This window comes from Dipodomys merriami, unplaced genomic scaffold, assembly GCF_024711535.1.
Source record: "Dipodomys merriami isolate MVZ:Mamm:240054 unplaced genomic scaffold, mDipMer1.0.p SCAF_8, whole genome shotgun sequence".
In the NCBI taxonomy this organism is placed as follows: Eukaryota; Metazoa; Chordata; class Mammalia; order Rodentia; family Heteromyidae; genus Dipodomys; species Dipodomys merriami.
In genome coordinates, this window is record NW_027206401.1 from 62,185,391 (window position 1) to 62,201,897 (window position 16,507).

General features: G+C 37.3%; 1 protein-coding gene across 7 annotated transcripts in view; it reads right to left on the reverse strand.

Moving 5' to 3' along the window:
• Senp6 (SUMO specific peptidase 6) overlaps positions 1 to 16,507 on the reverse strand; it is a 106,300-nt gene that overhangs the window by 46,710 nt on the left and 43,083 nt on the right. For 6 of the 7 annotated variants that reach the window (XM_070010572.1, XM_070010570.1, XM_070010571.1 and 3 more), the window contains 3 exons: positions 14,242 to 14,312; positions 7,395 to 7,540; positions 1,884 to 2,268 (listed from right to left, as the gene is read on the reverse strand). In XM_070010572.1, coding sequence (XP_069866673.1) covers positions 1,884 to 2,268; positions 7,395 to 7,540; positions 14,242 to 14,312 — 602 coding nt within the window. Of the gene's footprint in view, positions 1 to 1,883; positions 2,269 to 7,394; positions 7,541 to 14,241; positions 14,313 to 15,853; positions 16,007 to 16,507 lie in introns of those variants that run through there. The other variant, XM_070010576.1, reaches the window with a different exon arrangement.

Consider the following 16,507-nt stretch of genomic DNA (forward strand, 5'->3'; position numbering starts at 1 on the left):
CTACTTTGGAGGCTGAGATCTGAGGATTACAGTTCAAAGCCAGCCTGAGGAGGAAAGTTTGTGAGACTCTTATCTCCAATAAACGACTCAGAAAACTGGGAGTGGCGCTGTGGCTCACCTTGAGCTGAAGAGCTGAGGGATAACGCCCAGGCCCAGAGTTCAAGCCCCATGACCAGAAAAAAAAAAAAAAAAAGACATCTGAGCAACTGATTATTATTAGTAAAGAATAGCATTTTAAGACATGAATATGAAAACTATTGCTGTTCTTTTGTTTTTAAGTCATTCATCTCTACACCAGGGTTTATTTACTGCTTCTCAGTATTTCTATACATGAATATAGGAAATACGTCTTTCATATTTTATATAGTAAATTCACACCATTATCTATAACTCAAGTTTAAAGACACAGGTCTATTGCTTCTTTGATTTTATTTTTTGTGTTCCTTTTCTCTAACACTGAAAGATACAATAATGTAAGTACTCATTTGCTTTGTCAATGCTTTCAAAAATAACAATACTATTTAACAGACTTAGGATTCCTGTGTAGTTCTAGTTAACCTTAAATAAACATATCACATTAAGGATGTATAGCCACAATACTTTAATCACTTGAAATAACTATGTTCCCCCATTAACTAAATATGTAACAGGTTAACTTTTGTTATTAAAAACAAAATTTTATTTTAAATTTTTTGTAGGGCCATGCATGTGTAAGGGGGCTCCTGACTGCAATCCCAGCTACTATGAGCCAGAGTTTAAAAGATGGTAATTTAAGGCCAGCAAGTCTTCCCACCCCTCCGCCCTTCAAAGTTAGCAACACTTTTGTCTCAAAGCCATATTATGGCTCATGTCTGTACCATCATGATGGAAAGGCCAAGAGCAAAAATGCAGTCTTTAGTTGGCCCAGGCAACAAATGTGACTCTGTGAAAAATAACTTAAGCAAAAGGGGTTAGAGCCATAGTGCAAGTGGGACTGCTCTTGCCTAAGAAAGCACAAGGTCCAATGAATAGGTAAAAATCACATTTTAAAGTTACATAAAATATGATTCCTAAGGTTAAATTATTAAAGGTGTATTTTACAAAATCTTGTATCTATTCTTAATGCCTACATTGTCCGCTCCCTTTCAAGTCAACTACTTTTTTCTATAGTTTTTGATAATCTACCTAAAAACCACATTCAGGCCTGGAGAAATGGCTCAAGTAGTAGAGGAACTTCGTAGTAAGCTCAAGGCCTCAAGTTTAAATCTCATTATCACATACACAAAAATACACAAAATAAGTAAAACCTGTATTTATTCTCTCACTACATATAATGTACAGCTGTGTCTATACCTAAGATCTAAAGTATACACTCTTCTTCTATCTCTACAACTACGTACCTTGTAGTTCAATCAACCAGTCCCTAATTAACTTTTCCCTTTTAGAATGAACGTTTCTAGCATATCCAAAGACAAAAATAACTTTAGGGAAAGAAGGAAAGTGGTTAAACAACAACAAAAGCAAACCTGATTTTCACTGAGTCCTTGCTATATGTCAAATATAACATCAGGTCATACTTACTTGGTACTTATATACTGTTTTATCTATCTGCCCAAAAACACTATCAGAAGGAAATACATGCATTTATAATCAGACAGATTCACTATGCTAAAAGAGAAAGTTCAGCACTACTAGTACTTGGACTAACCCAGTTCTCTTTTACAAAGTCTGTTATTTTTTTTTCCCAAGGATGTGGACATGTTTTAATCATGTACCTGTAAAGGATGTTATTTACTGGACACAAGACACCTAGTAACACCACATTTATCAAGTATATATACCTTCAAACTAAAAAATGTACATGAAGAACATTGAATAAATGCGTTATTTAAAAATATACTTACTTGGGTCATTTAGGTCAGACAAGCTTGTTTTTCTTTCTTTCAAATTTGTGGCTTTGGGTATTTTTGTCGGCAAAATGACTTTCCCATTAGTGTGCAAATAATGATGTCTACTATCATCACGGTTCACAATAATATCAATTGGAATCTTTTCCATATTATTTCCATAAAACTTCTTGGTTGTTAATCCTGTGTTTTGTAACTTTTGTCCACCAGAATTCTGATGAATTGACGTTCTTAATAATGCTGCAGTAGAGTCATTTAATGTTACAGCTTGTCTGCAATTTCTTTGCAAATCATTATGAAAAATAATACCACAACTTTGGCATTTGGTCTGGTTTTCTTTTTCTTTTCCACATTTTGGGCAACATTCACGCTGTTCAGAAACCTTATATTCCAAAAGAACAAAAGAAAGAAAATATTTTGGTATACTTTAGCATCAAAAAACTACTTCTAGAAGTCTCAAATATAAATCCTCCTTTCCCCATCATCACTATCACGAGATCCTGATAACAAGAATAGGCATAAGAATATGGGAGAGTTTCATGTCTATGTAGTACAACAGTAAGCTATATGGAAGCTAATCTGGAGGGTAAGGAAGGTGAAAAACGTTATTATAATTAATATATATTAACAAAGTGAATGACAGGAGAATAAACTCCGTTGGGGAGCTGGTACCAGTGGGAAAGGAGAGGGATAATAGAGATGGTAAATATGCATTTTATGTGCATATATGGAAATAAAACAATTTTGAACTCAAGAAAGGAGAGGGAGGAAGTGGCGCTGTGGCTCAAGCGGTAGAGTGCTCGCCTTGAGCTAAAGAGCACGGGGACAGTGCCCAGGCCCAGAGATCTAGCCCCACCACCAACCAAAAAAAAAAAAGAAAGGAGAGGGAGAAGAGAGAAGAACATAGGCAGTTGAGTTCAATGAGGTACATTACATATACAAAAAAAGTCACAATAAAACCCCTCTTATAAAAGAATTATATGCTAGTTAAGAAAATCTTTTTTGGGGTGGGGAGGGGCGCTGTCCCTCAGCTCTTCAGCTCAAGGCAAGCACTCTACCACTAAGCCACCTTCCTAGCCACAAGAAAATCTTTAAAAAAGGAAAGAATTATGAGGAGGCTGGGAGTATACCTTAATGATAGAAAGCATAGAGAGCATGCGCAAGGCCCCATGCTAGTTCCCAATACTGCAAAAACTCTGAGGCTATGAGACCAAACTGTGACTGACTTCAATACTTTACTGTCTATAATAAAGGTACACAGAACATATACATACATACATACAAAATTTCATGAAAAAGCCAAGTCCAGGTATTTACTTTCAAAAATTGACAGTGAAAAATAAAGGTATATCCCTATTACTGAAATCCCTAATATTAAGAAAAATATGCCGGGTACCAGTGGCTCACACCTGTAATCCTAGCTACTTGGGAGGCTGAGATCTGAGGAGCCAGCCCAGGCAAGAAAGTCCGTGAGACTCTTATCTCCAATAAAACACTAGAAAACCGGAAGTGGCGCTGTGGTTCAAGTCACCCAGGCCAAGTTCAAGCCCCACGACCGACAAAAAAAAAAAAAGAGAAAGAAAAGAAAAAAAAAAAGAAAAAGAAAAGAAAAAAAAAAGGAATCCTGAGCCTTGGCACATCATCTTTCAACAGCTACGAACACTTGTCTTAGAACTGTTTGCAGCAACTACAAACAAAGTCTTTATAACTAGAGATTAATAATTTCATAAGGCTGGAGATTTATTTCAAAGGCAGAGTGCTTACAGAACATGTACAAGACCCTCCATGGCTTAAATCCCCAGCACTCAAAATATAAAACAATAAATAAAAAGGAACCAAACCAAGAAAAACAAAAACCCTTAAGAATCTCCACATCACCCTCCCTCCCTGGCTCACTGTTTAGTGCCAGTCCTGGGATTGAACTCAGGGCCTAGATGCTGTCCTGAGCTTTTGTGATCAAGGCTCAAGCTCTATTACTTGAGCTATAGTTCTACTTCCAATGCTGGTGGTTAACTGGAGATAAGAGTTTCACAGACTTCCTTGCCCCTAAGTAGCTAGGATTACAGGTGTGAGCCACTAGCACCAGGCTAGCCCTTAGAATTTAATACTGAATACTGCCTCAGGTAGTTTTACTGAAGAATATACAATGTATTTTTCATAAAATTTTTATTAAGGATAATTTCTTCTTAAAAATAAAAAGTAATTAAAATCTCATTCTTCCCTTTTGGTACATGGAAAACTTACAAAATTAAAAAACATTCAATTATAGGACTGAGGGGTATAGCTCAGTGATAAGGAGCTGGAACAGTAATTTAGCACTGAGAAAACAAAAACCAAACAAACAAAAACACTAAAGTACATATAAAGTTACTTGTTACATGCAAATACTCATTTATATACTTAAGAAGGAGCTCGTGTGATGGAATACTGAGATGACAATGTTGTTTTCTTAGAAGGAGTACATAGTGTGGACTTCCATTCACTATGAATGGGAAGATAAGCCATCTACTTTGCTCACAATCAAAAATGCCATAGAAGCTGGCTACAGTTCTTTATCACCACTAAGAAAAATAATAAGAACTGTCCTGGAAGTAAAGTAAAATAAGAAAGTTAGCTTTACTTGGGGAACTTTTGAAAATTCTGAGGTATTCAGCTGGTAACCCAGGAGACAAAAACTACTGAGGAAAAGTTTCCCTCCCTTTTTCCTCCTTCCTTATCTGGATCTAGCAGAAGATGCCAAGAGAGCCTGAGCTGAGCTTCAGCTGGCAAGACAAGAGACTGATCACACAAAGAAAAACTGAGTAAATAACAAAACACATGAAGAGGGAGTCAAGTTTCTCATTGATGAAGTTACTATCATGCAAAATGGGAAAAGCTAAAATAAACACTGTAATATTATTAAACTAGCATTAAAGTAACCAGTGTGAAATAATTTTAATACATATAACATTAATTCACATACTAAACGATATAAAACACAAACGCTTATTTGCTAGTCCTGTCTACAGAGAACTACTGTCAGACACAATATAAATGAACATAACTAATGCCTGCATACTTTTCCTTCTACTTCAAGGAACAAAGTTCCTTGGGGAAACTGATGACTATAGAGCTGAAACAGAGAAAACACAAGCTTAGACCTCCTTGTTATCTCAAACAGTAAAGAATACTCAAAGAATAATGGGGATACTCAGAAGGCTGAGATCTGGAAGCCAGCCAAGTGCCAGCCAAGCAGGACATACTTGAGACTCTAATCTTCAATTAACCACCTAAAAAACAGAAGTAGGGCTGTGGTTCAAAGTGATAGAGTGCTAGCCTTGAAGAAAAAAGGTCAGAAACAGTGTCTAGGCCCTGAATTCAAGCCCCATGACAGACCAAACAACCAACCAACCAAAACAAAACAAAACAAAACAAAAAACAAAACAAAAAAAACCACCAAAGAGTACAAGTAAAAATAGCTGGAGGTTTGGCTTTTAGTATATAGCACCATCCTAATATAAGCATGAGGCCATGAATGCAAACCTCAGTACCACTACTACTCACAAAAACCTAAACTGATAAACAAAACACCAGAAAGTCAAAATAATTCTTTTGAATGAAGTAGAATCCTGTGTTTCCTTAAGAGAGGAACACAGAGGATCTATGTTTATGTGCCTCTGATCATATAAAATTGAAATTAACTCTAGGAAATGGAAACAAGGAAGAAAAAAAAACTGTGTTCCCATGTCAAAATAAATAGGTAAGATGAAAAAAATGGCATGAATTTTAATAATAAAATGAGTACGGGGCTAGAGTATATCTAATTGGTAGAGTACAATCACAGCATGCAGCAGACTACAGGTAAAATCCCTAAAGCCGGGGGGGGGGGGGGGGTGTGCAGAGAAGAGGAGAAAGGGAAAAGGAAGGAGAGAGAAAGAGGGGAAGTGAGGGAGGGAAGGAGGGAGGGGGAAGGAAAGAGACGGAGGGAGGGAGGAAGGTAGAGGAGGAGGGAGGGGTACGGAAACTCATTAACTTTACGGTATAGATATTTAGGAAACAACTAGAGTTGAAATATCACTGATATGAAAAAACAGGTATCATGACTCCTGATATGTTATATACAATGAGAAATCAGTTTTATATTTATAAGATTATGTCTTTGTTGCCTTGTATGTCCCTCCCCCATGGTATAACGCCTGCTTTCACTATATGATGTTGGTATATGTGGAGGGGAAGGGAAAAAACAAATTGTTAAAACAGGGATACAGGAGGACCCATTGCAACAATGAGATGTACAAGTCATTATGTCAAAAAACGAACTTTACAACTTTGGTGGGGAGATGGGGGAGGATGCAAAGGGATGGGAAGGGGAAACAAAGCAGGAGGCTACAATGCTTGATAAGAAATGTGCTCATTATCTTACCCATGTAATTGTAACCCCTATATACAGTATTTTCACAATAAAAATATATTAAAAAAAAGAAATCAGTTTCATTTCTGAAGAATTCTTGGGAAAAAAGTATTAAGAAGCAACATCAATGGGGCTGGGAAGTTGGCTCAGTGGTAGAGCACTTGCCTTGTATGCCTGAGGCCCTGGGTTCAATTCCTCAGCACCACATAAGCAGAGCGCTAGCCTTGAGCTGAAGAGCTGAGAGACAGCGCCCAGGCCCAGAGTTCAGGCCTCACGACCAGACCAACCCCCCCAAAAAAAAGAAGCAACATCAAATAAACCCAATTTGAGATATACAAAGTAAATAACCTGTACTCCACATAAACATTGAAGTCATGAAAGACAAAATTTACTGGAATTATTCAAAATTAAAAGCATCTATGCAGAAATAGATTCTTTAGGTAAAATATGAAATGGTTTTGGATTAGATAGTAAGTTTGAGTCACTGTTTTTTAATTTTGAGACTTGTACTCTGGTTATATGAAAGCCATCCCACTTAAAAGAAAAAAAAAGGAAGCTGGGCACCAGTGGCTCATGCCTATCATCCTAGCTACTCAGGAAGCTGAGATCTGAGGATTGCAGTTCAAAGCCAGCCAGGGCAAGAAAGTCTGTGACTCTTATCTCCAATTAACTTAGAAAACCAGAAGTGGTGCTGTGACTCAAGTGGCAGAACACAAGCCTTGAGCTAAAGAGCTCAGGGACAGCACCCAGGCCCAGAGTTCAAGCCCCATGACTGACAAAAAAAAAAAAAAAAGGAAACATATTGGATATCATGCCTGTAATTTCCACTCAAATGTATGTATCATAGGGGAAAGGGTTAAGGGAGGGTAGAGGAATAAAAAAATATGAAAAACTGGGGAACTTGTGCAAATAATATAGATAGTTGGTCTACTCCCCTCCCCCCCAACTTCAGCCATTATCTGTGATGTGTGTCAGGTCTGTACTGAACAGGTTTGCCTATTTCACTTTTCTAGGTTTCTTATGATTCTATGACTTGAGATCACCTAGAATTTAATGAGCAACACAATATTAACAAAAATACTATGTGACTAGTAACAAAAAATAATTTCTCTACCCACCTCTAAATGGGTTAAACATTTTTTTGAAGCAGGAGGCAGAGGAGAAGTAGGCTGATATGCACTACAGTGTCGTTTCTGTTGTACTTTCCTCTTAATTTCAGGCTCTACTTGTGATTCAGACTCTTCTGTTTTCTTCATTATACATTCTGAAACAGAGAAAAAACAACAGTACTGAAAAATGTACATTTGCAAACATTATGTTTTAGCTAAAATAAACCAGTGTTTTAACATATACAATAAAGAGCAATCAGAACTTTAAGCAATGCAGATTACTTTGTAAAGTGAAATGTATCAGCTTGGTCTGTGCTACTGCAGAAGCAGTACTTAGCAATAAACACAGATTTATCTGTGGCAAGCATTCTATTACTTGGTTATATATACTCCCCAACCTTGTGACCCTGCAATTCTAACACATATCTTTCCATGATTCTAGTAACTAAATGTCTAATTAAACCCCATTTTTTGGCATGAAAGACATGATAATATTCTTGCCTTACTTCTAAACTTTACTTCAAAAAGGTGTATTTCTCCACAGTGTTTTCTCTTTACCCAGTTACATACAACATGTGCTGTTTTCTTTACAAGCAAAGCCTACTCAATCTACCTTATGAATTGAAATTCTTCTTTGCTAAAATACTGTCTCACCCTAAGTAACTAAGCAGTACTTCAGTGTCTACAGCACTTTATATTTCAAGTAGCACTCATTCATAATCTAATACTTGCTCATACTCATGTTTCCTCCAGCTTTAAAAGAGCAGAAATCATAATTTAGTCATCACTTTTCACCTAGAAACAGTACAAGGTAGGAAACAAAAAAGTGCTTCCTGGATTAAAGAATCACTCAAAGACAAAATGATGTGACATATTTTTAAAGATGAAATTACAAGGGTACATGCAGGAAGATAGCTGATGCTTCTATGTCATCTCTGAAAGTGACTTAACTATTACCACACACAGAGCTAGAACCTTTTAACTTCGAGCAAGAAAGAAACTAAATGATGATCTCTTTTTTCTTCTTTTATATCCCTTTCCAAGATTTTATAATTGAGGTGACAGAGAAGAATCTACAGCTTCTGGATGTTTCTATATTTCTATAGTTTATTCTGTATTTTATCATTCCTATATTTCTATAGAGGCTAACTTATTTGTTGACTGAGTGGATATATAAAAAGATCATCCACAGGGCTGGGAAGGTGGCTCAGTGGTAGAGCGCTTGCCTTGCATGCCTGAGGCCCTGGGTTCAATTCCTCAGCACCACATAAGCAAAAAAGAAAAAGCCGGAAGTGGCGCTGTGGCTCAAGTGGTAGAGCGCTAGCCTTGAGCTGAAGAGCTGAGGGACAACGCTCAGGCCCAGAGTTCATGCCCCACAACCGGACACCCCCCCCCCAAAAAAAAGATCGTCCACATAAAAGATTACTAAAGCCGGGCGCTGGTGGCTCACGCCTGTAATCCTAGCTACTCAGGAGGCTGAGATCTGAGGATCTCGGTTCAAAGCCAGGCCGGGCAGGAGAGACCGTGAGACTCCTATCTCCAATAAACCACCAGAAAACCGGAAGTAGCACTGTAGCTCAAGTGGTAGAGTGCTCGCCTTGATCTGAAGAGCTGAGGGACAGCGCCCAGGCCCAGAGTTCAAGACCCACGACTGACAAAAAAAAAAAAAAAAAAAAAAAAAAGATTACTAAAGAGCTATATAGTAACACACTGTAAGTTTACAAATGAGGAACGGAACATTTTAGATTTCAGAAAATAACAGTCATCTAGAATATAACCTATTACCTGTAAAACTGAATTTGCAGCAAACCAGTCTTAAAATATGGCTACCTAAGCAGGGCACAGTGCTGTGTGCTTATACTCTCAGCTACTTGGGAAGCTGAGGCAGGAAGACTGAAGGAGCCTAGGAATTCAAGTCGAGCCTGGGCTCTCTTTCCTATCCCACTTCCTGTTTGTTTGGTCTTACAAAATTCAATTATGTGCAGGAAGAAAAGCCTTTTCCTTACCACAACTTTTTACTAAACCTTTTAGAAACAAAGAATCTATGTAGGGCTGGGAAGGGGGCTCAGTTGTAGAGTGCTTGCCTTGCATGCATGAGGCCCTGGGTTCGACTCCTCAGCACCACATAAGCAGAAAAAGCCAGAAGTGGTGCTGTGGCTTTAAAACAAGCACCGTGGGCATTTTTAAACTAGTCTCCTAAGACTGGTTCCTAGATCCCTTACAAACAGCAAAATATACAAATGCTGAAGTCACTTTCATGAGATAGTATAGTAGCACACAATCTGTGCAAATCCTCCCATATAATTGAAATCACCTCAAGATTACATAAGGCTAATATATTGTAAAGATGAATCACAAGTTATTCTGTTGTTTAAAAACAACAACAAAAAGCCCTCCATGCTTAGTACAAATGTAATTTTTACTTTTTTAATTTATGTAACCCATAATTGGCTGAATCTGATGTAAAATATAAGGAAGGCTAAGGCTGGTGGCTCATGCCTGTAATTTTAGCTACTCAGGAAGTTGAAATGTGAGGATTGCTGTTCAATGTCAGCCCAACTACCTATCAAAAAGCAAGAACTGGAGTTGTTCAAACCCCCAGAACTGCACAAGTGCAAGCATGCACACACACACACACACACACACACACACACACACACACACACACACACACACACACACACCTTGTATCTGACCAAAAATGATGCTTAGCACAAGTGCAAGCATGCACACACACACACACACACACACACACACACACCTTGTATCTGACCAAAAATGATGCTTAGCAATTTAGAAGCTTTTTTTTTAACCACAAGAAGAGATACTGGGATGATAAGCACAGATGTGACTACATTCTAAAAATTCATATTAAATGTATCTTAAATTCAAAATAAATAGGGCAGCAACAAAAGCAAAGAAACATATCTTGGATGATACAAAAGGCAGATTTCTCTTCCTTTGTGTGTGTGTGTGCCTATCCTAGTGCTTGAGCTTTTATGCTCAAAACTAGTGTTCTAGTTCTACCACCTGAACCCCAGAGCTCCACTTGTGTAGGTTTTTTTTTTTTTTTTGTCGGTTGCAAGGCTTGAACTCTAAGCCTCTTTGTGTTCAAGGTTAGAGCTCTACCACTTGAGCCACAGGGCTACCTCCAGTTTCTGAGTGTTAATTAGAGATAAAGAGTATCTGGGTCACTTTTCTGCCCTGACTGGCTTTGAACTATGATCCTTAGATCTCAGCCTCCTAGTAGCTAGGATTACAGGCATGAGCCACCAGGCACCTGGCTGCAGATTTTTTTCTTTGTTTTTTTCCCTGTCAGTTGTAGGACTTGAACTCTGGGCCTGGGAGCTGTCCTTCAGCTCTTCAGCTCAAGACTAGCGTTCTACCACTTGAGCCACAGCATCACTTCCAGTTTTCTGGGGATTAAGAGGCATTAAGAGTCTCAAGGACATTCCTGCCCTGGCTAGCTCTGAACCATGATCCTCAGATCTCAACTTCCTGAGTAGCTAGGATTACAACAGGTGTGAGCCACCAGCAACCGGCTAAATTGTTTAAAATGTTTTAAATGTTTAAAACATTTTTTTAGGGGGCTGGGAAGGTGGCTCAGTGGTAGAGTACTTGCCTTGCATGCATGAGGCCCTGGGCTCTATTCCTCAGCACCACATAAGCAAAAAGAAAAAAAAGCTGGAAGTGGCGCTATGGCTCAAGTGGTAGAGCGCTAGCCTTGAGCTGAAGAGCTGAGGGACAGCGCCCAGGCCCAGAGTTCAGGCCCCACGACCGGAACCCCCCCCCAAAAAAATTTTTTTTAGCCAGGTGCTGGTGGCTCACACCTGTAATCCTAGCTACTCAGGAGGCTGAGATATGAGGATCTCGGTTCAAAGCCAGCCCGGGCAGGAAAGTCTGTGAGACTCTTATCTACAATAAGCCACTAGAAAACTGGAAGTGGCACTGCGGCTCAAGCAGTAGAGCGATCGCCTTGAGCTGAAGAGCACAGGGACAGCAGCGCCCAATCCCAGAGTTCAAGCCCCACGACTAACAAAAAAAATTTTTTTTGGTCAGTCATAAGGCTTGAACTCAGGGCCTGGGCACTGTCTCTGAGCTCTTTTGCTCAACTCATGCTCTACCGCTTAGAGCCACAGCACCATTTCTGCAAATTTCTTTTTAAGACAAAATTTTTCCAAGAGTTAGGTCAGGAATTGTGATCAAAGATCTCTAAAGGAAACTTAGTCAAATGTAATCTTCAGTTAACAACACACACAGTATTAGTTTAGTACTGCTGTTCATCCTACATACAAGCACGTACCTAACATAACAGGAGCTGAAAACAGCTCTGCTGTCCTCTAATGTAATTAAACAAACAGGCCAGCATCTCAATGTAGCACTCTTCCTCTCAAAATAAAAAGTTTACATCTTAAATATCAATATCCCTCTCCTGAGTTTACAAAAATTGTCCCATGAAGCCACAAGTCCACATATAATCAAATAAAATGATCAGAATAGAAAATTACCACTAGGGGGGAGGGGGGAGGCTGGGAAGGGATGTGAAGGGTAAACAAAGGAGGAGGCTGCAATGCTTGGTAAGAAATGTACGCATTATCTTGCCCATGTAATTGTAACCCCTCTGTACAGTATGTTCACAAATAAAATTAAATTAAATTTAAAAAAAAAAAGAAAATTACCACTAAACACACACCAAGGAATTGTGCCAGTGTAGTCCACCAAGGCCATATTCAAATCAGTAGGTCAAAGTCCAAGGAAAAACAGGAGTCTCAAAGTCTCTAAGAACTTTATCAACTACTACAGGAGAAACAGTCATTTACAGTGAAGATACCTAGTAGAAACTACCTTAAACCAAGTGATCATGGTTGTCACCAACCAGATCAACATTAGATAACTGGTGATGCACTGAAAAGGGAATAATTTTTGTGATTCTTGACAAAACTTCATATCACCAGGGGTAGAATGTGGATCAAGTTATAGAATGACTGCCTAGAAACCTCACAGCCACAATTCCCAACCCCACACATTCAAAATCATTAACCTAAAACTGAGAAACATTAAAGCTAACTATATGAGTCCTCATCTTCAAAATTGTCAAGGAAGAGCTTGGTGCAAGTAGCTCATTCCTGTAATAATAGTTACTCAGGTGGCTGAGATCTGAGGATTGTGGCTTACAAATTTTTAAGAACACAGCCCTGGGCAGGAAAAGTTTGTGAGACTCTTTATCTCCAATAAACTAACAAAAAGGCTGGAAGTAGAGTTTTGACTTAAATGATAAAGAGCTAGCCTTGAGCACAAAGCTCAGAGATAGCACCCCCACCTCACAAAAAAACAAAGGTCAAGGAAACTAATAAAACATGACAATTAATTGCAATGTGGGAAGGGCATTACTGAAGAATTGGTGAATTTGAACAAAGCCACTAAAGTGAGAATCTTCTGATTCCCAATTTCTTAGTTTTGATAAAGGCCCTATGATTAGGAAGATGTTAATTATGAAAAGCTGGATGGGGCTCAGGGCATCAGCCAACGAATGCAAATGTCAGAGAGCCAGTTTGAGCCCTGGTTTTAGATTAAAAAAAAAAAAGCTGAATGAAGGACAAACATGTATTTCTATACTGGTTTTACAACTTTTATGCAAGTCTACAATTCTATTATAAAATAAAGCTAACAGCAAAAAAAGAAAAATTATTCCTAGCAACTTAATTAATGTTACTGAAGAAAAAAATTGTTTCTATCAGGGGCTTGGGGACTAGCTCAAATGGTAAAAAGTGTTCAATCTCCAGTACCACAAAAAAAAAAGTTACTTTTTTTAGATGCTGACATCTAAAACCATAATCAATGGACCAACACATCACTTAACCTGTCTGAAATGAAATTGTTCAATGGAAACACAGAATAAGCAATGTATTGCACAATGCAATAATTCACATACGTAACAACTAAAGGTTAAAGGGAAAAGATGAAAACAGGCTTGGAAAAATCCTCTTTATAAAACAGAGGTTATATTCAAGGCACATAGAAAAGATATTCACCCAATGTAAAAAAGAATGAAAGTTTCACATTAACTCTTGGCTATCAAGAAAATCTATATGTTTAAAATAATTGAAGAATTCAGAACTGAAAGTTTGCTTTTTTTTTTTTTTTTTTGGTCGGGTCATGGGCCTGAACTCTGGGCCTGGGCACTGTCCCTCAGCCCTTCAGCTCAAGGCTAGTGCTCTACCACTTGAGCCACCGCGCCACTTCTGGCCTTTTCTGCTTATGTGGTGCTGAGGAATCGAACCCAGGGCCTTGTGCATGCAAGACAAGCACTCTACCACTAAGCTCCTTCTCAGCCCTCATCACAACTTTAAAAACAAGGAAAGACAACTGTTAAGAATCACTATTTTCAGCTGGGCACAATGGTGCACAGTGGCATTTGCCTATTGTCTCAGGTACTTAGGAAGCCTAGGCAAGAGAATTGTGAGTTCAAGGCCAGCCTCCAACACTGTGAAACATATCTCAAAAAAAAACTGTAATTTCAAATAGTAAAAGTAAATGTTACTTCCTCATATTTTATTTTTGCATTAAAATACAAGACAATACAGCCTAATATTATAGCTCATCTACAGTTAACCTTTGGATTTCTTAAAAAGGAATACAATGAAAGATTTCCAACTATTTTCAGTTGACTGTGCAACCATCTTGCTATCAAAGTCAAAATTTTAATTCTAATTACAAAAATCTTAATTTCTAATTACAATTTTTTCTGTATATTTCTATTACTCCTGTGAATGTTCTACAGTCAGAGTTGTATCTTGTATTTTTCATGCAGCAATTCAAAATATTTCACAGGTGACACATAAAATTTCACACTTACCAACACTTTGGGGCCGACTTATCCTTATAGCATTAATTTCAGCTTTTTGGACATGAGGTGGATATTCCTTCCTACAAAAGGAAATTTATAGTTTTACTCAAATAGGAAATATACTTTTCAAAAAGTTATGTTAAGGGGATACTTAAAATACATGGATACATGGATTGAAAGTAATCCAGCTTCACTGTTATATAGAAAGTAACACTATAAAATATTAAAACTATGTTATGTAAATATACTAAGTAAAGCTAGAGGCGCTGTAAAATCTCTAAAGAGTACTGACTATCTCACTTAAAATCAATCCCTCAGATGTCAATACAGGCAGATTGTTGAATAAGTATTTGATACATTGAAATTAGTGTCCTTTCAAAGTAATCAGTTCAATTAAATTTAATGATCTTTATTTTTAGAGATTCATGTCTCACTACAGCCTCAAACTCCAGCAATCCTCTTGCCTCAGCTTCCCAACTAAGTGGAACTACAGACCCTAGATACATCTAGCTTTCAAAATAATCACTTTAGAAAGTGCTATATATCCCTCAAATGTACAAACCTGTACAATTTTTCTAAAATTCACCTTTAAGAAAAACATTAAAAGTCATACATTTTGGATAAGGAATTACACACTACAATATTGTTAAATTTGTCCAGTTTACTATAAATGTCTTTAGTTTTAGAAACAAATCAATTAAGAAACGTTAAGTAAAAACACTGATCTTGAGAACAATGACAAAATCACTAAAACAAAATGCCATGTATAAAATTAGCAACTGTGGAATAAGTGTTTTAGTTGTAATATGACATTATGAGAGGGAAATAAGTACACCTGCCTTAAATATTAACCTACTTTCACAGGTTTTTAAAAATTTTTTGGCACAATTACTACATACCAAAGGTGGCCTTGAACTTGAGATCCTCCTACCTAAGCCTATCGGATGCTGGGATTCTATGCATGCATCACTAGATGCAGCCCAACATATAACCAATTGAAATAATAATCCTTGTAATTACGTGAAACAGAAATCCTGTAACTAGCTGTGGAACAGTATACAATAAAGTATATAATAAACTACAGGAGTTACCATACTTAACATACTTTCTGACTATTAATAAGCTCTACTAATACTAGACCTCTGAAATCAGGTGATTAAAAGAGGCTACCCTATTATTATAAATCAATTCACACTGGTGATCAATATTTTCAGGGCATATTCCTACATTGTGAAACTCAAAAGCACTTAAAATGAAAACAAAATATAACAATGACACAGCTGGGAATATAGGCCAAGTGGTAGAGCACCTGCCTTAAAAGCACAAGACCGTAAGTTCAAACTCCAGTACCACCAAAAAATGAGAAAGAAAAAACAAAGAAACAAATAAAAGACTATTAAGAGTGATGATCATGGTCTATCTGTAACAGCAGTTAGCAAACATTTGAGTTGATGTGCCAGGTACTGTTCCAAGTGCTTTGTATCTATTATCTATTTGTTCTTTTATTCCAAATGATGTTATAAAGTATTTGATGATGAGGCACAATAAAAACAATTAACTCGTCCATAGTAATAAAATTATTAAATGTCAATGCCAGAAACAGAATCCTGGCATACTGTACCAGTGTTGATGAGGTGAGCAACATCTGGTACAAGTGAGCAATTTCCACCCTGCCAAGATCTGAAGATTTACAAGGGTGCACGTTATAATGTTGAGAATGTGTCATGTTGTCATGGGAGTAATGATGCTCTAAAAAAGGAAACATGCTTTCAGTTTTTAACTATACTGTATTAGGACTAAAACAAAGTATATATTCTTATAGTCTTCCCATTGTCCACTGAAGAATTACATACATATAATGCAATACTTTTGTTTAAATCAAATAACTGCTTTACAAACCCTAATTTTTATAACTATATTCTGGAAAAAATGTCCAACTTTGTACACAGAAATTGAATCTGACATAAACAAAATATACCAATGTGAACACAATATTAACTGTCTTGTACATTCTTAAAATGTGGACAACGAAACAAGGAAAGCAATTCTTTGACACAGAATGACACAAGGTCTGGAAATAAAAGATTTCTATTTTGTTATAGACCATGATAGACAATTTGCTCCATGAAAGTTAGAATGTGTTTGTGACTTTAAGCATCACTATCCCACAATACTGTGAAATTTGGGAAATTATGTAACCACTTAATCACAATAAAAAATTTGGGGAAAAAAAGATTTCTATTTTTATTTCAAACTTGCTAATTACTTACACTGG